Below are 24,264 nucleotides of genomic sequence, written 5' to 3'. Positions count from 1 at the left end.
CATGCTTTCAGCACCGCCAGGAACAAGTGCCATGGTTAAACAGCCAGGAGACATCTTTGTCAGCTGGAAAAACCTACCACACACAACTGCTCTCAAAAAAAATCAAGTTAACTGTCACCCTTTTCCATAATTGGTAAGTTTTTTTCCATGCCTTCAAAAGACACTATCTCAAATCATTAATTTTATTTTACTATAAAACACTTACCTTGTTCATATCTAAAAGTTAAGAGTGAAAGAAGAGAACAGATTCTTCTTAATAGGACTGATGCACCCAAGATTTTGCAATTACATTCCTACTTTAAAGGGGCATTTGTATGTTGGTAACAATCTCTGTAACAGCAAGAAAATTATAAACAGCAGGAGGCTGGGAAGACAAATTGGTGACAGACTGCTAAGTAAACAAATAAAAATTAAGCAGAAGGTTTTTGCATTTTTCTTAAAACCAAAGATTCATCTTTTCTTTTTCAAAATGAAGTTGTCATCTCTATGAAGGATTAATCATAACAGAAATTGTATGACATCATTGAGTAAGAAAATAATAGTAAAGAGAAGATGTACATGAGAAATGAAGCCCACCAGCATTTAAACTGAGCTTTAAAAATTCTATGAGGAAAATATTCTGGTTGATAGTACATGGTTTAACTTCAGAGATTCAAATATTGTTACTAAAACCAAGAAAGGAGAGGAAATACGTCCTATAACATGCAATGTTTTTGTTGGAATAGCCAGTAATACATAACAAGTTGCATAAGCCTCATTAATACTTCCGAAGTAAGATCTCTTCTGCTTTACCTAGGTAAGGGAATGCACAAAGGCTGATAATGGTAAAACAGGCACTTAGTTGTTTCAGTAGTGTTTGGTCCAAGCTAAGTCACCAATCAAAAAAGAGCACTTTCCTATACATCTGTTGTCTAGGTGACGTTTCTTTGAGACCTAATCTGCTAACTTTGTGGACAAAAACAAGCTTTCACTACTGTTAGCTCTGTAAAACCAATATAACCATGGCTGAGCGAGCTGGAATTTTTATTACTGGCAATGAAGTAAGATTCAGACAGAAAACAGCTTGATTGTCAAACCCAAATGTGAGAGTTTGAAATATTGGCTGTTAGAAAAATCACCTTTTGACTTGTAAACTAAGCAAAGTTTTATCTTAAGTGCAGAACCTCCTGCTGTCGTTTTGACTGAGTCACTTCTGGAAACAATCCTGCTCTAGGATAACAACGCAATGCCCTCTTCCCTTTCTGCCAGCCTGTGTGCACCACTGGCACGTGCAAATGGAGGAGCAAGCTAAAGAGTGTGATAAAGCTCCAAGTATGACTGAGGTATGTCAAAATCATATGGGAATGATCAAAGAGGAAGAAAAGGTATGCAGCTTCCTGGACAGCTGAAACTTTGCCTCTGGGCTCTGCCACAGCCCTACTCTGAGATAGTTTCTCCTGTCTTCACAGATCAAAAAGTGCAAGCATAGAAAACCCCCTTATTGACACGCTGACCTCCCTATAGGATCCCTAAACACTGGACTCCTTAACCCTTGGGATTTAGTCTGCTCTCAGCAGGAACTGCACGGGCAGTCCCTACTGCACTGCTGGGGACCTGCTGTCCCACTTGGCCAGAATCCCATGTTCTGCCACAGAATCCTTGGCCAGGCTCTGCTGCACAACGAGTGACTCTGGGCTCCTTCCTCCATCTCGTTAAAGGTTTGATCTCCTCAACTTCTTGTGAGGGGATCCACATAGCAGGATGCAGGGTGGTGAGTATCAAAGCCAGCTCTGACTCAGTTTGCTCAGGGACTAGAAACACTATAGCTGTTTCACCACAGTAACCTGCACACATCAGTCCTGGTGTTTACACAGCTCTGCTACTGCTGCTACCCAGGCTGGCCTGGTCATTCAAAACTTTCACATTCCTCTATGTATTATTACTCTACCTCTGCCCTTTAGCGACACCGAGATATTTCTTTACTGGTTCAGATAAGGAAGGATCGAATTGGAGAAAGCAGATCCCACAAACAAGATCCTCTACACCTGGATGTGAGACACAAGTCTCCTGCCTCCCTGCAAACAAAAGAATACTGTCTCTTGGTCCGTATTAAGGCTTCTTTCTACATCCTGGGAAACAGTTATTTAACCTCTGCGTAGCATCAGATTGAGTCAAGAACATGAAATACATTAGTCTTTTACATATCTGACTTAATCCCAATTTAATAATTTTAAACCTAAATAAATAACATTTTTTCCCAGGGCATTAGGCCATTCTACAGTCAGCGCTCCATTCCAGAAGGAGCTGCCGGCCACCATACCCATCCTTTGGGGACTACTTTCTCAGAATATACATTGACACTAGCCATTCAGGCAGGAAAGAAAAAATGTTTACAAGAGTCTAAAGTCCCAACTTAAACTGCATCTTGAGACCATAGTTTTGAACATCTTACTGTCAAGATCTATTTCAGGTGATTCCATCACCTCACTTAGGGTCTAAGATCTTAAAAAAAACCACCCCAAAAAAACCAACCAAACAACCAAACCCCAAGTACTTTAATTATTTTCTAACTTCTAGTACTGAGGCTACCCCGGGAAGCAGCCATGCCAGGGCTTGTGTCCCCCATAGACTGGCCAGCAGAGCCCCAAGGAGAAGGGCAGAGACAGGGAGGAAGGAAGCAGAGCGGACAGCAGACAGAAGCACTGGAAATGCTGTGATTAGCTGGTCCCCTGGTCATGTTTCTGAAGGAATATTAGCCAGGGGTTTTTATCTAGTTCTGATTTAGTACAGTCCCAAGAGACCCAGTTCAGCAATCACCAAAATGGTTGAAAATGTCAGAATACATTTTATTCTGATAGACGTGTTCAATTTCCCTCAGGCTTAATGCAACAGTTTAAGAAAATCACGTTCTATGAAGAGATACATCAATATGCCTGGGTAGCTTTCAGCTACCCATGGAACCTGATGTCCTTCCAGGGGAGGGCTCCACCTCTGTTCTCCCCATCTGCAAGAGCATCACTGATGTCAGGCAGGGCAACCGCAGGCAGAACCAAAGACTACAGTTTACCAAAGACTGCAAAATCAGACACAGAATACAACTCGACACAGCAAGCTTGGTTCGACTTGATGCTTTCATCTCTCTTTTTACTTCAAGGCATCAGGGATTAAAATTCATTCCAAATACATTTAATTAGAAAAACATAGCCATGCAAATATATGGAAATGTAAAATATATTCTTTTGATACAAGATTAATTTTTTCCCTCCAAGGTGGTAACTTCAGTCTGATAGCTTTAATGTTAATTTTCTTTTTTTTTTTTTTCTGTAAAGAAGTGGGACACTGGATACCAGTTCTATGATTAATTATGCCAGCAGTTGAATGTCAACTATTATTGAACTAAATTACTTCTAATTGCACATGCAACTCTTCCACTCTTCTTACGCATAAATAAGAATGATTTTATGTATTTTTAAAAAGTGTATGTCATTACAGAAAGTGAATTGATTCACTTAACATCATCACTGGTTTTATTTTTACATTTGTACGATGTAAGCACTGAAGTGTGCAAAAGACCTATAAACACAGGAAAATATGATCCTCGTTCCAGTGAATTTACATTCCAAGATGTGATTTCTTGTTTGAGCCCTTTCTACTTTTTCAGACTGATTATCAAAAACAATTACAAAGACCTGTACAAATTATGTGTGCTACTGCCTGCTAACACAGATAAGATGGCACTTAGACAGTATCATTACTTGGTTTTCTTCCTAAATCTGGTTTTCCTCAATGCAGCATGACCCTCTCCTCTCTGCCCTCCCCACCAACGCAGTCACAATAACAAAAGTTACCCAGCTGAGCCAAATATACTGAACTCACAAGTACAGCCAGTCATTCCTGAACATTAGCAATGACATCTGAAATCCTCAAGCTGTTAGAACAAGAAACAGTTTTCAGATATTTTATATATATTTCCACTTTTTTTTTAAGTATCACATTGATTAAGCCTTTGATTAACATGTTGCTTCAGCAAAATTAGGTATTATTTGTATTCAGAAAAAAAACCACACAGAAAAATAAATCACAGCATCAGTCACAGAAAAAAAGCTCCTATAATTTAGATAAAGCTAAATGAGAATTATTTTTAAACCAACAACATGCATAGTCCTTGTACCCCAGTTGCTTATCTGTCACAAAACTGACAAGCTACACAGTGGCCTTGACTGACCATTATACATCATTCAAAGTTAACATTTTTCCATTTGACCATCTTATCTTTCCATCTGAGCGATGAAACCACAAGTCACTAAGTAAAATATCATTCTAGATCCCAAATGTCTTTGCCAAAGCACAATGTGATCAATCTCAAGGATTTTTAAAAGAGGAATCTGGTGGTTGTAAAATGATTGCTGAAAATACTGAGGGCCTTTCCCAGGCAACTCTCTTAGTTTATCTGTGCTATATTTGCTGTTGCTGTCTTAAGTTTCTTTTGGACAATTTCTAATTTGCTTAGAAATACCTACTTATTAGCCCTAAAAAGCTGTTATTTTACTAAGAACAGTTAGAATCAAGAAATTGCTTCCTCTAAAAAGAGAAGTATTTTCAAAAAGCAAGGAAGTGCTGACCCAAAGATGTACTCCAAGTGCGAAACAACATCATGTGAGTGACATGAAAACAGGCTGGGGACTCCTGATCTCAGGGCACATGAGGACTGAGCATACCACAGAGACAGCTTGCTTAGTTTCTGGTTGGAGGGTGTTTACCCTGCAAAAGCCAACAAATGCGCAATCTGTGGAACAACGCTGTCATAAGCTTCAAAAATTTAATAGCCTGATGTTTATAGAGGACAAGGCATTTCAGAAAGATACTATTAAAAAAGGAGAAAAAGTTAAAGAAAAAAAAAACAACATGCACAATAATTAGATTTTAGGTTTATTTGCCATGGACTGAGCTGGAAGATCATAAAGTGTAAAAGATATTACTGCTGAGATTCAATAGTTTCCCCACAACATTCAAACCTATCTCCAGCCTAGATAAAGATACTACCGATACGCACTTGCATATTTCTGTGCTAAGCCTAATACATTAATTAATTTTATTAAATATCTTCCATCATTTCTGCACTTGACTGGCATATTAGCGATGACCATTACCAGTCCAGTCACTGACACATATTTAACTTCAAACAGGCTAGAAAGTTTTGTTCAGCACCAAGTTCTCCAAGTCAGCAAGGTTCACCCAACTGTTCTGTGCCATGCATGCACACTGGAGCTCTAACTTGGCACAAGAGACCTCAGTAGGCAAAACCAGTATGGACCACCCTCCAGTTTTTGGCAGTGATAGATCAGATGGGAAAAAGAATAGCCAAAACCAGCTAATAACAGCTCTAAGAAAACCAGCCTTTCTATTAACTCTATGGGCTTGGAAGCATCAGCTTGGCTCAGAAAGTAGGTTCAAAGATAGAAGCAAGAGTCTTCCTCTCAGAGTCTAGCACACTGTTCTGGTTTACCTGTGTAATACCACTTAAATGAAATTTTGCCCCAGCCTCAATGCAGTCAAGATGAGAGTCAGGCCTCTCAGTCTATTCACCCTACTCTTTAAGAAACCAAAGAGGAATGGTTGGCAGCTCAAAACCAGACTGCAAAGTAGGGAGTTACTGGATGCAGCTCCATACGCGAGGTGGCACTCATGGACCACTCTTCAGTCATCTCTATGGTGGTCACCAACTCTGCAAGTGCAAAAGAGAATGGGAAGCTCTGAAGGTTATTGAAAGATGTAAAATAGCAGTTAATTACGTCAGAGACATAATGAACGTGACCCTTTGAAAAAAATTGAAATTCTGGCAGTTGCTGGGAGTGTATCTGGAAGAAAAGTAACAATTTCTTCCACTTGGTCCTTCTCAAAAAGAAAGTTGTCACAAAACTAGCTCGAGCTTCAATGCTTTGGAAAGCCATTTCAAGATCCCTAGTAAGGGCAGAAAAAAAATCAATTTCCATTTCAGATCAAAGTTCAGTTCAATCACAACTATGCATGCAGATATTCCCTTTTTACAACAAGTATCTGAACTGACGTGGTTACAAAAATAGATTAAAAAATATCTAATGTTTATTATGAAACTGTGTCAGCACCAGCTGAATCATACAAGACTAGGAGTCCATACTTAATGTCATTCATGGCAGTCTCTATTCATATTTAAATAAGTAAAATTCATATCCACAAAGTATAATTAAGTAATTTACAACAAATTATTTATGTTTTGTGCTATGGAAAACAAAACTTTTTTTTCCCCATAATGTTACTTTTGGTTAAGCAACACAAGAACATACCTATAATTTGTCAGTGAAGAAAACATTTTAAGCATAGAACAGCATTGTAATTTTGAAAGATGATGAAAAAAAATTTTTCTAATATGGCAGATTAGAAATAAGTTTACTGCATTTTAGCTGAAGTTACAGAAAAAATTATTTTTTGGTTTGAGTTTGTGTACACATCTTTGAAAATACTCCTCTAATATCAGATTGATTTATAATAATGGCATTTTAAGGGCTATTGACCTTGGTGAAAATGCTTAAGAGTACACTGTGTGTACTAAATATTTTCAGAGAGAGATCTGTTTACTAGCTATGCTTCTTTGCAAACATAAAGATTCTATCATTTCTAGGATAGTGTTGTATACCAGTGGGCGGGAAGAAGTTAGACCTTCCTCAAAGACCTTCACCCAACAAAAGCACTTCATTAAAAAAAAAAAAAAGAACTAAATCATTAAGTGAGAGGAGCTGATGCGAGTTTCATCAGTGAGAGGATATATACTATTTGTGACCAAAAAAAAAGATAGATACATGCATATATGAGCATTAGAAGCATGAAAATGCAGTCAAAGGTAGAACACAACGGCAAAAGGAAGAAAAGGGGTTGCAGGAAGGAACCTCCACTATGTATAACTGAAGAAGTTAAAGAAAAACCACAGACCACCATGGATGCCAAAGTAACAAAGTCAAGCAGAAACAGGCAGTAAAATGGCAGTTCTGCTGCAGAAGCAGCTGTGGCGTGACAACATTTGATCACAAGTCACCTTTTTGCATTACCATCAAACTGTCACCAAATCACACCTGGTAATTCAGTATCTTCCATACAACAGTCATTTGTCCCATACTCAAACATAAATCTAGAATAGTTTAATGAGATAATCATTAACATTAAATCAGTTTGAAACAATGCAACTAATTCACTGATAATTCAACATTTCCTTAATAACCTTAAGTTGCAGAATGCAGAGCCACATACTTACAGACCATTCTGAAGAGCAGTGTCCTACAGTAAAAGGCACACAAACAGCAACAGAGGACAAAGGCCATTGACAATCACTTATTTGTCCTAATTCAAGGACTGTTTCCCTCTGTTCTACTGCCTGGTGTAGCCTACAAAGCCTTGCTGACAAAAAAAAAAAAAAAAAAAAAGCCTTTTCTTACCTAAGGTTTGCAAATACCCACATTATGATTTCATACCTCAGCCAAACTACTTCCTGCTAAATCTACCTGTCCAAAAGAGGAAAAACTAAAAAAAAAAAACCAACCCCACAAACACGCCAGTGTTGTGGCAGCATTCAGAGTGCTAGCAAAGCTCCTTGCAGCTCTCACTGATACAAATTCTTGCTGCAAAGGCATCATCAGCTGCCAGAAACCATCACAGTCCAAAGGCTCAACAAGAAGGAAAAGGGCTCCATGTGCTGACTCTGTACCAGGTTCCGCGTCAATTTATTTCACTTCCACAGTCCTTAAATCCTGGCATAGGTATAACACAAGTGTCCTGGGAAGTATTCTCATTTTAAATGGAGCTTAACATTAGCAAAACTGGTTTTGCTGGTACACTTCATACCACTTCCTCAAAGGAAACAAACTACTTTAACAAAAGTATGTTTTCTTCCCCCTCCCATCCACTACCACTATATCCATAACAGAGATTTTTCCCATATAAAATATTAAAAATCCAAATCACTCACTGACATTTCTAGGCTAGGTAACATTCCTCATACAGTCCCCTGGCCTTGACTGTAGTAAGACTTTGCCTAATTTAGAAGTGTGTCCTAAGTATAGTTCCAAAAGTCAAGAAATAGGAAAGCTTTCTATTGTGGATGAAGTCGCACCACTGTATTTGTACTCTCAAATGGCATAAACTACGCTGTCACAAGCACAGCAGTATCAGAACTGCTGCAGTTAGAGCCACATGAGTAGGAAATGATCAGCTTAAAGAACAGACTACTGCAATATTAACATAGAAGGTGAGAGGAGGATGCCTAAGACCCTAGACACTTGTTTCTGTAACATATGACGGGATCTTTCAGGGTCATGGGCAGCAGAGGTTTGCAAACTTCCTTGAAACAGCATTTACTCTTTTGCCAAGACCAAGTTGAAGAAATCCAGCTGGCTGAACTGCAGTCAGCAAGCCCAGTCTCCATTGCCTTCAGCAGGTGTTTTAACAGCTCTGAGAGACTGAATTTTCTACACTATCAGAGGAGAAAGGGAGGAAGGACAAAGCACAAAAATAAACCAGATTAATTTATAAAGAAACAGATAACAATGAACTATTATCTAATTTTTAAGCAAGCTGAGCAACAAGGAATTGCATATGTATATATATATATATTTTTTTTACAAGTTAAAAAAATACTGTAGATCTGCAATCAGTATCATACAGGAGCTGCAATCCACAGCCACTTGCCCTCACCCCCCCACCACCATCAGCTTGGCAGATACATAAAACAGCATTGGCTTTAACATGCAAAGTGGTATCTGCACTAGGCAGCGCTATGCAGGACTATCCTACAGTTCAAAGAATTTCCAGTATCTGTTAAAGGAGGCCCTAATTGGTTTTAGAAGAAGCAGGACCGCAGTAATAAATCTGATCTCTTGAAGCAGGAGTTGGAAGTTTTACCCTCCTGTCAGCAGGTTCACTGTATGATGTATGGTGGAGCTTTGGCTGTAAAGAAGCTGGAGCTTGCAGTTAATGAGCTGTTCAAAGTAGCTGTGAAATTGTCAACTTAATTAAGCTGAGTTTAGTTAACATTCATCTTTCAAAAATGTTGTGTGAAGAAGCCGGCTCTGGAAGTGCCCAGCTATACACTGTAGGAAAGTGCTGTGTACTCTTCTGAACCGAGAAATTAAGAGCTCATGTGATAAGAGACAGTGCTATTTTATTAAGTGTTGAAAGAAAGCCCCCTGGCTGTCCCAGCATGTCAGGGAGCTTCATAATTTCTTCTATATTTAGAGAGTTAAGGAGCATAAGCACTTGAGAATAGTCAGAGATGGTTTCTTAAGATAGCCTGACCTCTAGAAAGACATGTATGACTTGCCGAGAGGAAGGAGAACCTCCTGCAGAAACCTTCTTGTGAAGGTCCAAGCTCTCAGCACGCAGTACTGAGTTCTGTGATGGGTGCATTGACATGGCAGCCATGATCTGAGAGCTGTGTCCTTCTCATATGAAGGCAGACTACTTCAGAGAGCATCAGGAAGATACTCCCTAAATGTATTTTCATACTTGTTGTTCATGGCCTTGAATAAAGCACTTCAACATGCACCACTGTCTTTCCTGTACCAGGTTAGCACATGTTAGCCCTGTCCAAACTAGATTAAAAAGATGTTAGGGTATACCAAGTCAGGGGTCTGTGTTCTATTTAAACTAACTGCAAGCTAATTGGCAAACATTCTGTATGTACATATTCCTCTGGACAGTCTGCTCATGCCTGTTCTAGGACAAAAATATCTATAGTAACCAAACTGAGTTATAGCAATCAATTAAGATGGCTTTAAGAATTTGTGTTTAAACCATTACCACTGGCCTCAGCTCATTCCTCAATACAGAGATCAAGGTTTCCCAAACCTAACTCAGACTCTTAAGGATATAAAAGCCTCTTGCAGCACCCAGCAGCAGCTGAGGTGCAGTGCTGTTAGCCATAATCCCTTCACCCTGGCAATCCTCTGTCATGCTTTTCCCTCTACATGAAATGTTTTGTTGATTTACCTTAAAAACACCAAGCCCTTCACCCACACCCACCTGTCTGCAAAATGGGGGGGGGGGGGAGAAAAAAAAAAAAAAAGGAAACGAGGTACTTGAAAGGTCCTTGTAACTCTTACAATGTGGCACGAAGCTAATAGTAGTCAAGCTTTTAAAGATTCCCAGGTAGTATTTCACATGTGTGTTTACTGTTACTGAGTGTATTGTTACAGGGGTAAGGGGAAACTAGATCCTAAAGCAGTCAAAGTGATTGACCACAGGTAGGGAAGTGCAGCTCTGCTTTCTGACATGCTCAACAGAAAGCACTTCCCTGGTACCTTTATCCTGAAATGGAACAGCACTGGCACAGCAAATCCTAACAAGTGGATGCAACTGGGTACTTCTCTGATCAGTCAGCTGGAATGCCAGTCAGCTGGGGAAAAAAATGTAAGGGGCCATTGACCAAAAGTATCATGTTTCCTGAGGGGGGGTGATAGTTCTTCTTTGCAGGTCACCTGTGGAGAAAGGGCAAGAGACCACATGGCCTCATTGCTAAACACACACTTCAGGAAACAACTGAGGGAGACTGTGTTCTTGCTCCAACTGATGATGGAAAAATTTAGGTTTCTCAACCTTTTAGACAAACCACTCTTCCATAAGTAGGTGAAGATCCCTGTGGAGACAACTGAGACTTCTGCAACCTAAAAGTAATAAAACCATTCCCCATAGTGACCTGAGAGTTAAACACTGGACCCCACCACTTACACTCTACACTGGCCTCTGGTTTTGACCTCATGATTAAATTTAGGAGGCAATGACAGAGCAGTGCAACTTAGCAGGCAGGCGCCTCCTAACCCACATAACTCCTGTCCATAGAATAACGGGTTGAACATCAGAGCTACCTCTCAACACCCATAGCCTGCACTTCCTAGCACAGCTCAAAGGCTCACAGAAAAAAAAAAACAACAAATGCATTCCCTGAACCTGCACCAGGTGTATTTCACTCCCACAGTCCTTCAAATTCTCAGGTTTGCTTAGACTTTGTATACCAACAAAGCCAATTTACCCCATGAACAGTGCCCCATAACCTTAGCAGAGCACAGCAGAAGAGAGCTTATATTGCCCAAAGAACACAAGAGAGCCTTGTAAGAGCTCTTAGTGATAAGAACAGCCAACATAAAGTCAGGAGAAAACTTCAGAGCTGTGTAACTTCCAAAAAGACATCCTTTTTCATTTCATTGGCAAAATAAGAGATGGCAATTTCAGCTCACTTTTTTGACAGTCCAGCTATGAACCTCACTGTAAGCAATTCACAAGAGAGGTGAGCTTTTCATAAAATCTGAACTTCAGCTGCGCTCCTCTGACAATTTGGTGCCTGGCAATTTTCCCACGGTCACACTGTGACTGGGGTCTAAGTCTGGGGATTAGACAAACCATTAAACTTCCCATACCTCCCGCCAACCACTAGCAAGGCTTGCTCCCTCTGCCCCACTCCCACTCTAACTTCAAGGGCTTTACATGGATTAAAAAAAATAAAAATTATTCCAAATATTGTAACTGTATAAACAGTGACAGCAGAATTGTGGGGTTTTTGGTGAAATAGCATAAACTGATACATCAATATTTAGCTCTAGGAATGAACAGTAAAGAATGCCCACAGAAATTCCCTTTTCTAATATTTGCTACCAAGAAAGCAGGCTGATTCTACTGGTCCCTGGTTCAGGGACCAACACCATCTTTGCCCTTCTCACCAAGGCCAGCAGTGAGAGGGATAGATCAGCTTCCTCACTGAGCAGTTTCATGAGTTTTTATTATTATTATCAAGGATCATAAAAGCTACCTCCAAAAAGCTGGTTCTTGCTACCTGGTACCGCTGCCAGAGGCAGGACACTGTGAAAAAGCCATGCAAGCTGCTTTTTGGAGAAAACTTGGTTCCCAACACACTACTGCTCTAACACATTCATTTTAACGAGCTCTAAATTGTAATAATATTTCAGAAAACATAAACCCCTCCTAAAAAGTAAGTAGCTGCCCTAAAGTAAAAGATTACATACTTTGATAAAGGTAAAACGTTAGATTATTGACTGAGGGAAAAAGTATCATTGTTAGGCTTAGGGGCTGTGACTGACAGCACTGCCACTGAATTCGACCTGACTGTTCTCACAAATCTCAGCTCCATGGCATTAAATAGCAAGGAACAAAACCCATCATTTCCAGAACTGAGGACATACAATAACTTAACTGACAGTATAAGCAGAACAGCTCTTTCATCTGAAATTCTGCAGAAGGCAGATCACTTCCACGACAAAAAGACAAGAAGAAAACAAATACTAAATAAATTAGAAGTTACAGCAGAATCAATGGAAGCATGAAGCAGTGTCTGAGCTCACAGGACTTAGTCTTCCTCTCAGTGCAGTTGTTAACAAAAAAAAGCTGTTTCGGTTTGCAAAATGCTGTTTGGCTTTGAAATATTTCATTCCTCTAAAATATCAGCATTACCCTCTGCTTTTTTTCATCTGCAGGATACTGTGCTTTCTTATGAAAAAAAGCACTAGCTTCTCTGGTCATGAAATTCTCTTCAAAATGCAAACCCATATTTGGTTACAATTCATCCCTCTTGCTTTCTTTTAAACACTTGGTGCCCGCAACAGTATTTGCAGAAACAAATACATAAGTGATCCACATTGATGGTGTTTAAGTGCTAAGTATGTGCTAACACTGGTTTGGAAATTAATCCTTCATTCAAAAATTCTGCTCGAGTGCCTTTTTTTTTTTTTTTTTTTAAATTGCATTTGTCAGCTTAGCAACCAAGTTACAAGGAGATGAAATTAAAAACATCATTACCATAATACATGCCAAAAATGTGAAAAATAAGTAAATCGGTATGTCCAGACTGAAGCCAGAGGAGGAACATGAAAAACTCTTCTCATTTTTGTACCTTTAGATTTCTTGCATCTTTCTCCAAAGCACATTGCTGACTGCTGTTAGACACAAAGCGCTGCATTACATGGACACAGTTCCATCTGAGAGCAGCTCATATGTTCCTCAGTATATGATGGCCCTGATCCTGCACAACCATAATGATGATGAAGGATGCAAGTAGAAACACAGAGCAAGTTGGCTGAAGAGCCACACACTAACCAGTGGCAGTCTGGTTCTTCTGATTTCAGTTCAGTATCTCTAGCCTTGGCCACATCACTGCATCCTTACATACAGACTGATCCCCTGCAACCACAAAGCATCAGGCAACCTAACAGATCCCAACACGCCTCAGATGCAAGTGGAGAACTACACAGGTTCATGCAGAAAAATCCTTTCAAATGCCTAGAAAGTAAAAGTTTTGAGAGTCACCACTCAAGAACAGCAACAGACTCACAGATTTCATTTATGACCTGAAGCCACGGCAATGTATATTCTTCATGCAGCTATTGCTTGAAAACAGCCCCCACCACTACATGAAGCTGAGGGAAAACCAAACAAAACTATTTGCTGTCCCATTACTCCTATCATTAGACAGTTATTCAGATCAGTTATTGGCAGGTTTTTGTATAACTGATGGATTAAACAATCATAAAACACGGGACCCAACCATAAGGACTGATACCCTACTTGCACTTCAGAGCAGCCAGGTAGGTTTTGCTTACAGACCAGAGATCAAATTCTGGCTGTTCTGAAAATTGTAAGGACTATGCCACTAGTTTCAGTACAGCCAGGAACTTGCCCACTGGAGCTATACTTAAATCTTTCGGAAATTATAGAAAATAACATAGCCCTTAACACAAAAATTATTGCCACTATTTTTATTTTGAAATCACATATCCAACAGGGAGCTATTTTCTACCACATTAAGAGATAAACACAGCAGCCCAAGTTCTGCCTCAAGTATAGATGTCGAGCCAACAGATTTTAATGGGGCTGAAGGACTGTCATTTTAGTCAGGATTTGGCCCATCCATAAATCTCTTCAGTATTCGCAAAATCATTCTTTGCTTTGTTTTGAAAATAAGATGCAGATATCTTGCCAGCAAGCCCAGTGCCATTCACACTTCAGTATGTGGCAGAGCTCTGGATTCCAGTACTTGTAGACTTACATCCTGATATTCGTTCTATGCCGAGATATTTATCACTGAGTCACGGAAAACTGCAATTCCATCAGGCAGTTAAACTGCAGCAGTTTGCAGAGCAAGTCACTTTTCCTTCAAGTTACCAAAGTAGTAGGTGTGGTTGTCCTCAACTATTTGTGGTATTTCTCACCAAACTTTTAAGAAAAAAAATTAAAAATTACAAGAAAGAGCAGATAGTATTCCAAAAAGAAATACCCATCTGGAAGCTCAGTTGTCATGGTTGAACGCTGATCTTGACCTATCTACCTATCACCCAGATACATCTGTGCATTTAAAAACTTGTAATTAACCCCCCTGTTCTAAAATACAGTTCTACACTTCGGTGTCAGAAGAGATGCAATCCCGATAATTCAGTATGAATGAGGATCATCTCGCCGATGATACAAAAGTGTAGATACTCCTAAATACAGGAAGATTGCATTCGATGCAGATGGAAGTTCTTCTGTGTTTTAATTAAAACTTTAGCATATTTTTTTCAAACAAGATCCTTATAAAGAAGGTTTACTCTGCTGATCAGTTACTGAGGTTATTTGTCTGATTAAATTTTATTAGAGATAACAACCTCAAACTGAAAGACAGAAAGTGATGGTAAATGTGTAACTTTAAAAATACGTTGTCTTTTAGTGGCAAGTAACATGGGGCCTCAAAGTTTCCACTGCATCCCAGCAGGGAGCTAAAGGTCATTGCTAACTCAAAGTTAAAAACAATGGGAAGTAGAGGATGTCATTCTTTCATATTTGCCCACTGATTCTGTGTTTTCTTTGTATGGATTTACTTAGGAAACTGGGAAATCTAAAAACAATGAAAAGATTTCAAGGTTACCATTTTTCCCTTAAGAATACCAGAAATCTGTGCATGTCGCTATGTAAAATGTTTGATTTATAAAGGAAAATACCTCTTACTTGAAAAGGTTTGATCTTTTCAGGCATATAAAATGTTTGAAGTTTCCTGGGCAACTTTCAAATTAATGTGCAAAATAATTCTGCTTTGCAAGAAGAGCGAAGTCTCATTTCCAATAAAGAACAAGGCACAACTTAAAATTTTAAAACCCGTTATTTAGCGGAGTAATTTCTATCCTGATCCATTAAAAAAAAATAAAACCAAAGCCCCCCACATTTTCCTTGAAGTAGTATCTATTTAGTTCGCTCAAGAATAACAGACATATCTGGCCAAGGAGGAGATTGTCTTTACACCAACAAAAATATGTCATCCTAATTTCTAGGGATCTAGTGATCAAAAACTGTCTATCATGCAATAAAGCAACAAGTCCAAAAGCAGTATTGCCTCCAAGTAAAGATAGGAATCCTAATTTGAGTCCCTCATACTGGAATCAGAGACTTTTCATTAGAAACAGTATTTTATTCCTAAAATCTTTTTAAAATCTTGAATATTCCTTTTTTATTCCAAGTTCTTTTGCTTTGCAAAGACATCAGTTCTCTACATACTTATGCAGACTACCTTTAAACATTTAAAACACTATCAAAACCCATTTCAAATTACCTTGTTGATCACATTCAAAATAGATAATTCATGTCAATGCATTTTCACGTCAAAAGCCCTCATCCTTACTCCTGAAACAAAAACATATGTGAGACCTGCTTTACAGAATGCTAAGCTTTTCACTTTATGTGCAGTGACAGACTTACAGATTTTACAAGCAAGAGGAGAAAAGGACCTGCTAGTTTGATTGGAGGCCAACAGTTCAAGCCATAGTAAAAGGGGATGGTCTGGAAGAATGCACAAATTAGAGACTCCACTATTTAATTTCACAGCATGTATACCAACATAATTTATCACATTTTGGCCTTAGCAGGGATTTTAAGAAAATGAGCTGGATGCTGAAGTCTTTTCGAAAAGAAGAGGGCTTTAACAACAGCACTTCCTTGATGCCTTTAAAAACTTTAAAATATGACTCTGGGCAATAAAACTATTTAGTATGTCATGCACATTAAAGCTATCCAATTTGCACCTTATCACCCTGTGTCAATTTATTGTTAAATGAAGATACCTAATTATTTTACCCAATGGACGGACAGCGATGCTTAGAACGTCACAGGGCCAAGCAAATTCCTAGTGAACCTCTGCTGGGTGAACGCGTCTGACATACAAAAGTGCAATTCACACCGAAAACGGCACTTGGGGCATGAAATCACGCTCTGCATGAAATCTCGGAAACACTGCTAACGATGTTTTAATTCCATCCATGGCTGGTAAAGCAGTTTACAATGTGGGCATATTATATACATACACACCCCACCAAAATAGAACACAATGCTAAATTGTTCTCCTACGTGTGCAGGTGCTTCTGTGGTCCCCTGACAAAATGACAACTTGTGCAAAGCTTGTACGGAAACAATTTCACCTTGGGGCCAATCTGCTCATTACCATATTTGCTTTAGGTTTCTTTCCCTTTTTGCTGAGAGCTAGTAAGAGCTTTAGCTGTCCATATCTCTCAATATTTATTTCCTCTTCAAGGACTCATTTGAAAGTCAGTTGGCATTGCAACTGCTCAAGAAGTGGAATATTTTCAGTGTATTGTTACTACTGCTTAAGAAACCCAACTCTGGAGACCCTTCTCAAGGTGATGGCCAAGAGAGATGAACAAAAGTTCATATAATAACTAAAGTAAAACAGCAGTTTATCACAGTTGGTAGTGGCAACTGCTAGGTATGTTTCCATGCATGTTAAAAATAATTCTCAGCCAAATACCTCTTGTTTTCTTGACATTTACTTGAACATGAGGAACAGATATAAAAGCATGCAGTAAGGGAAGCAAAACAGTTTCCAAACTGTATTTTTTTTAAGTTTCAAACGAACCATGATCAACTTTCTTAATGAGACATTCTTCATATTCACACAGATTGTAAGCATCTTCTAATCTAAAATTAATTGACTGTGAAGTATCTGCAAGTGGATGTAACCATTTCACCATTTCACTTCTTTAGATTATATTTAGACTTGGCATTTTAGATGTGAAATCTGAATTGCTGGTACCTTGCACTGGAATTTCACACCACGTGTAATATTGGGAATGGTAGAAAGTGAGAGAGAATTAATAAACCTATTGCCTCCCGTTCTTCTGCCTGGCTTGTAACTACAACTAGAAAATTTCTCACTGTGGATGTACTTATAAATCAATCTAAGCCATACAATTAAGAATACAAAGGGTACAACACAGTAAAATAAATAGCTAGAACTGTAGAAATAAAGGCTTGTTTTTAATACTTCCTCTATTGACATATTCAGGTGGCAGAAAAGGAAAAGCTTAGAAATGAACTACCTAAAATGGCCAAGCAAGAGACACAAAGCAAGTTCACACCAGGGGCAGTGAAGAACAATGCAAAGGGCAGAGAGAAGTCAGCGTTTTGTGTCTAGCAGATGACTTTACAGCTGAAAGGAGATTCGGTGAAGTTTTTACCAACAGTAAATACTCCAAAAATTCAGGGTCTAACCTTGTTCAACTCACACAAGGAATTGCCCTCAGATGCAGCGACACATTTTGCATGAGTGGGTTTGCATGACTGGGAGAGGTACCAATAATAATGCTTTAAAAACTGAGAAAGCAGCTTATGCTACCTTAGTAGCATAGCAATCTAGATGCTGTGAGTGATTTACAGTTAATTTTTTTTCCAGTTTACATTACAAACAATGGGAAATTCAAAGGTAAAGATAAAAAATACACTCTAAATATGAACCCAGCTCACATGTTACTACACCAGTTCGCTTCATACCATTTAAAAATTAGACTCCCATCCCCTGGAGGAAAAAGGTTCATGCCTTGCAACAACAGCATAAAAAACATCAACCGTCAAGACTGAGAAAAGTTTGTGTATCTCAGCGTGGGAAGGATCCTCTCTCAGTGGGAGCAAGGATCTCTGTACAGGAGGGCTGACGTCAGTGGAAGTGGGAGGGAAATGGTGATGGGAGGCTTGTCAGGAAAATGATTGAGGACAGTTTCAGTGGGAACAGGGAGGAATCAAGAGAGGGTGGACGGCCTCAGTGGAAGCATGGACAGTACATGTGGGAGTTTCAAAGGGAGGGAGAGCTAGTGTGTTCCAAGGGGAAGGAATTACCAGACAGACAGGAAAAGAGCAGGCAGCTTAAGCAACTAAATAATATGCTGTTAAATGCTGAAACGAGATCCACTTCAGCACTGCAGGTACAAGTTTAGCATACAGCCTCCTATATGCAGAATTATGCAACCAACGGTTTGCAGCGACCGTAAAATTCTCAGGCAATTTCACAGGGTTTTAGTGAAGAAAACTTACTGGCTGTAGGGCCGTAGATTTAAACTGGCTGTTCCATATTAGCAGATAAATCAAAAGGCTATTTCACATTCAGCCCTGCTGGCTTAGGACTACTTTCAATTTAAAATAAAGGAAGCTTGGATTTACTCTCTGATCCCCTTGCACCCAAATGCACATATTTCTGTGTTAGATATACATGACAGGGAAAGTCAAGAGGAAGGAAATCTCACATATGTAAAAGAATGACAGGGCAAAATAAATGTGCAGTGTATGTGCTACAATATATTTTAGTGCAGAAGAGTGACACACACACATGTGATGCTGGGACATGAATGCTTATGAATACCCAAGTAAATTTTAAATAAATGCCCATGAAGTCTTTATACCATTCCAAGCCTTTACTCTGCTCATGCTATCAACAGAGGTATTATTCTAAAGGTGTTTAAGCAGGTTTCTATAAAGCCAAGTCTCTTTGCCATATATTTAACACCACAAATGTCCAGAGAAGAAAATCATAACTAACATATGTGAAAAAGTCAGACTATCATGATTTTGAGTCCACTTTCTTGAGATTTTCAGAGCTACAAAAAAACAGGCAAACTCTCCTTTGCAACGGTACTGGATGGAGTGCCATTTGATATTCTTAATGTAGCACTGGATAATCAAACCTCACTCAGTTTAGTGAGTCTTGCAGGTCTTTCACTGAGAAAAGTACAGAGTTTAAGCTGTGAAGTTAATACACCAAAAATTAAGGGAACAATTTTCATGGCTGGTTCACTTTTTAGATATGGCACTTATTCCACTTAAATTTTCAAATGAAAGCCATGTATGAAATTACTAATTAAGGGGGGAGATACAGGTGCATGACCAAATATATTTTATTAAAAGGGCTCCTCCATTTCTCATATAGCATCACCACGCTCATATATACCAGAAATAGGTATTATGGCACTTGTCTGTGCACACACACACACCTACCTTCAAGACTGCTCTGCAAATCTGCTATGGATAAACTTAGGTTTATCCATAGTAGGAAAGAACAGGTAACTTTTTAAGCTACAGTTTGTAAATTGATGCAAATCACAAAATATAGTATGCTCACACTGCACATCCAGAAAATGATCCTCTGCTATGTGACCAGGAAGATATAATAAGACATAAACAGAAAGCCAGAATAAGTCTGGAGGCTAATTAGCAACATATATAGTGCCATTTTACAGTTAACATGGGTTATTTCTTCTAATGACACTTTCTGACTTGAAAAATGTGCACTGTAGCTAACAAACCGATTCAATAAAAGCTATTGTGCTACCTATTATACATATTTTAATAAACTTAAGGCTAATGCCAGCTGAAGTGGAAAAAAAAATGAGATTTACACATGAGCCAACTTTTGGTTTTAGCTCTCACACAGGACTTTCTTGGCTTTAAGCTCTGCATATACAACAAAAGAAAGTGAATGAATTTCAATTAAAGTACCCTGAAACCAAGTGAAAATGCCATTCAAACAGATTACTGGCTGTTCACACAAATTATGATGATACCATCATTAGTCAAAACATAAAAGGTTTGTAGCATCTTCTGTTCACGTGAGGGTACCCCAGTGGCCATAGAGAGTGTACTATGCACTCCAAAGAAGAGCAGTAGTTCCTAGTAGCACCCTCATTCTCACCGTTCTTCCTCAAATCGAAAATCCTTTTAACTCCAAAACAGCACAACGCCCTGTCCAATGCTCCTTTTGGCTTCAGGGATTTCAGGCTCCTGTCCCTCAGCTTTAAAAAGTTCTCACACTTTGGTTCTTTCCAAACAACTTCACTGTACTGTGAAAACTCCAGTGATAGCAGAGCCCTCTCCGAGACAGTGCAGTTATCTAGCACACTAGGAATGGTGAATCTGATCATACTATACACACTGAAGACAGGAGCAGACAATGAAATACCATGCTGCTTTAGTGTTCTCAAGAGTATTATAGGACTTTGCCCACGAAAATCATGCAGATGTGATGCATCCAACAGATTTTTGTATTCAGCTGATCACAGACAGAATTCCATTCTCATTTCTCAAAACCCATCGTTTCACAGCAGTGTGCTTAGAGTGATGACAAGGGCAGAAAATATGACCGAGTGATAAAAATCAGAATGACTGTCAATGAGATTACAGTATGCATATGAACCAACATAAACCGTATAGAATCTGGCTGAATTATCCAAACCTTGTAACAAGAATTTTTTACAAAGCTCTTGAAATCAAACAACAAAATTTAACAAAACTAAGCCTGCTTCTCATCCATGTTTTGGAGTTGCTTTTTTCCCCTCCATAAGCAAATCACACAGAAGACAAAGGAATACAAGCTTAAAGAATATTTTTGGTTTAGATTTTATAATGTGCAATTATAATCACAAAAATTCTGCTTGCAAAACAACTGTCAGGATTCTGATGACAATTTAAGTTTCCTTACTATAGTTACTGTGTTAAATATGCCTTAAGCATGTCTATCGTGGGTGAACAGGGCCGTAAAGTTTGGTTTCCTGTACAGCGTTATTAACAGAAAAATTTAGTTTGGTATAACACTTCATGTTCTGCCTTTTGTTAATTCCTGCTCCAACTCACTACTTAACAAAGTGTCTTATCTTCTAGTCTTTTTTCAAACTCCTCTGAACTGAGATTACTAAATCTGGAGGAAAACAATTGAAGAAAACCACCCACAGTACTGAAGAAAATTATTCCAGGTCAATACTCTAGAAGCCAGTCTTAATAAGCATGTAAAAATCCTAAGAAAACTACAAATCATGAGAGTTTCTGCGAGTCTGCAAAACGCTTGACATTTAGCTATTTGCCTTCATCTCGTGCCTGTATCTTATATTTACAGCATGTGTGTCTCAGTTCTCATCATAGTAACCCAGTGCAGATCAGCCATGTTACATAGTATCCTCTGGGCTACTACAATTATTTGTTTTTTTTAAATATTTACAATTACTTATTTTTACAAACATAAGTTCCCCCCCAAAAAGCAAAGATATGGCATAATCAAAACCTATAGCATTAGGAACTAAAGTACAACCCATAAACAAACAGGCCATCAGGAGAAAGTAAACAGACAAGGAAGCATTCCACACCACTTTCTCACTTAAAAAAAAATCAGAAATTACTGATTTTTTTAGTATGCGTCTGTCGACTTTGTACAGCCTTGTGTTGCATCTCTACACAAAAATATGCATGCTAACACACATGTAAAAAAACCTCCAAATAATACCCTATTCGCAGCAACAGACAAGGTCAACAAGTTAATATAAATCAGCACCCAGAGCAAAAACCGCTGTCACTCTCAACTTTCTGAATGGAAGAGGTGTGCAAATTGATCAGCCTAGCTAGCAGATCACTTCAGACTGCGATTTGCTTCCAAACAAGCCAAGCACAAGCAGCGACAGCGGACGACCCAGCACAAACAAACATGTAAGACCCAGGAGTCAGTGGCAGCGCAGCTCCCACACACAGCAGTCCCACCACGGACAGACGGACAGGCCCTCCACGTTCAGCCCCATGCCCCTGGCTCTAATGATTGATGAGGACAATTAACACCGTTCTCCTTCCCGGCATTAGGAAAACTCCTTGCGTGGAATGAAAAAAAAAGAGGTTTGGGTACATGTATAAAGTCGTTCCGTGAGACCGATTAGTTCATAAACGAAAGCAACAGTCCAAGCCAGGAAAAGCTCCCCCACAGACATCGGCAGGGAGACTCCTTGGGTTAAACCGCTACAGCCAACTCCTGTTCTGAGAGAAACAGTGCTTATGTTTAGCACCCTTTTTACCTTAACACTGGATCTGCTGGTCTGGGTCTCTGTCTCCATGCTCTGGCTGTTCTCCCTCTTGTCTTTCTTAGAGGAATTAGTCCTCACCTTATAAGTGGATGTGTTGGAGGATTTAATGAATAATCCTGGGACGGGGTTGCCTTGCTGTTGTTGAGACATGGTTGTGTTGGTCTGGTGAGGGGAATTGCACTCCTCAGACTCTTTGCTACTGTGATAGACCACTCTGCTGTCAGAGATGTGGATGCTTGGAGCACAGCCCATGCTTTGTGGCCACCTGGGGAATACTTCTAAATTGTATATATATATGTGTATATATATATATATATATATATATATTTCTTTCCTTCCCGTTGGTATTTTCCCCCCGCTTAATTTTTTGTTAACAGGTTGAATCTCTTTCCTGCGTGTCCGCTACACTCTGAAGCATTGCCATCGGTCCCTTCTACACCACCAGAAACGTGTCTGTTCTCCTCGTCCTCCAGGAAACGGGTCCTTTTATCTCAATCTCAGCAGTGGGCTGGGGAGCTGGAGGGGAGGGAAGGGGGGGAAAAAAATCACGAACTGGTCGACTTCATATTTTCACAGATTATTATTAATTTTTCTAAGCCATCTGAGAATCTTGGTAGGGTTTTCTTTCCTTCTGGGAAAAAAAAAAAAAAAAAGAAAAAGAAAAAAGAAAAAAAGAAAAAAAAGGAGGGGGAAGCAAAAGCAAAAATAAAAAACCCCCAAGCCCCAAACCACACGCACACACACCCCAGCGTCTTGTCGGCCAGGCGCTCAGAGCGGCCGGGGGCACTGCACCATCTCCTCCCTCCTAGTCCGGAGCACGGCGCATTTTCCACCTGGGTTTGCACAGCGTTACCGATTAACCCGGGTACGGGCCGGGGGGGGCCGCTCCCCACCTCGTCTTCCGCGCTCCCCGCCAAGCAGCGCTCACTCTTCGCGGTCCCGCTCGGCGCTGCGCTGTGCCGGGGGTGCGCCTTGGGGTGTGCTCTGGGGCTGAGCTGGTGGTGGGAGGGGGGGCGAAATAAATAAATAAAAATAAAAAAAAAATCGAAAATTGCCCCGCCGCCCCGGGGAGCCGGCTGCGCCCCTCACGCCGCGCTGGGCATGTCCCGCGCCGCCTCGGTCGCGGGCGGTCGCCGCGGGGGTGACATTCAGGTTCCCGTCGTCGGAAGGAAGAGCCCCCGGTCAGGCGGCTGCGGGGCTTTCTGCCCGCCGCAGCGGCATCGCTCCCGGCTCAGCGCCGCGGGACCGGAGCGGGCCGGGCCGCGGGGAGCCCCCCACAGCGCCCGGGCCGAGCGCCGGGGGCGGCCCTCGGAAAATCAGGGCAGGGTCCGGAGGGCTTCCCAGAGCCGCGGGAGGAGCCGGCTCCGCTGGCGGAGGCATCAAAGCGCCTCCATGTTGGGGGGGATTTTTTTTGGTCAGAGAAATGATGCGAAACGGCGGGGGGAATAAAAAAAAAAAAAAAAAATTAAAAAAGAAGAAAAATTAAAAAGAGCGAGAAGTAGAAGGAAAACGATCCTAGCGTCCCATCCCGGCGGAAAGGGTTGCAGCGGCGAGAGCTCTCATTCCCGGGGCCGTGGCGTCCGCGTCGCTCGCAGCGGGCAGTGCTCTCCCTCTCCTCGCAGGCGCCGTCCCCCGCTCCGCGCTCACCTTGTTATTATTGATGTTCCTCAGCGCCGGCGCCCGCCCCGCCCCGCCCCGCCCCGCCCGCGCTGCCCCGGCGCTTGACAGCGGCGGAGCCAATCAAAGCCGCCGCCGGCGCTGACCTCCGGCCCGCGATGACGTCAATGCAAATGAGGCGCCGAGAGCCAATGAGGCGCCGCGCCGCCGCGCCGCCCGGGCGAGCGAACTTTAAACCGCCGCTCCGCGTGCGCCCGGGGCCGCGGGGGTCGCGCGCGCCGCCGCCGTTGACCGGAAGCTCCTCCAGGGGCCTCCCCCCCCCCCCCCCGCGCTGTGGGGGCCCCCAGGGAGCCGCCGGCACTTCTACACGGCCGCACGGCCCCAAGCCCTTCAGGTCCAGTTAGCTCCTGTCTCTCGGTTAAAAAAAACCAAAACACAAAACAACCCAAACCACAACCCCAAACACAACAAACCACTGCGAAATCCACCCGGG

The 24,264-nt window shown here is 40.8% G+C and overlaps 1 protein-coding gene across 5 annotated transcripts in view; it reads right to left on the bottom strand.

Annotated features, from left to right (window-relative positions):
* The window catches only part of PDE8A (phosphodiesterase 8A), a 132,373-nt gene extending 108,565 nt beyond the window's left edge, over positions 1-23,808 (bottom strand). For 4 of the 5 annotated variants that reach the window (XM_074916714.1, XM_074916711.1, XM_074916713.1 and 1 more), the window contains exon 1: positions 22,146-23,808. In XM_074916714.1, the coding sequence (XP_074772815.1) occupies positions 22,146-22,406 (261 nt within the window). In that variant the 5' untranslated portion in view covers positions 22,407-23,808. The remainder of the gene's footprint in view (positions 1-22,145) is intronic. The other variant, XM_074916715.1, reaches the window with a different exon arrangement.
* Positions 23,809-24,264: the final 456 nt, after the last annotated feature.

Source organism: Athene noctua, chromosome 13, assembly GCF_965140245.1.
Source record: "Athene noctua chromosome 13, bAthNoc1.hap1.1, whole genome shotgun sequence".
Classification (NCBI taxonomy): Eukaryota; Metazoa; Chordata; class Aves; order Strigiformes; family Strigidae; genus Athene; species Athene noctua.
This window is presented reverse-complemented; position numbering and strand designations above follow the sequence as displayed.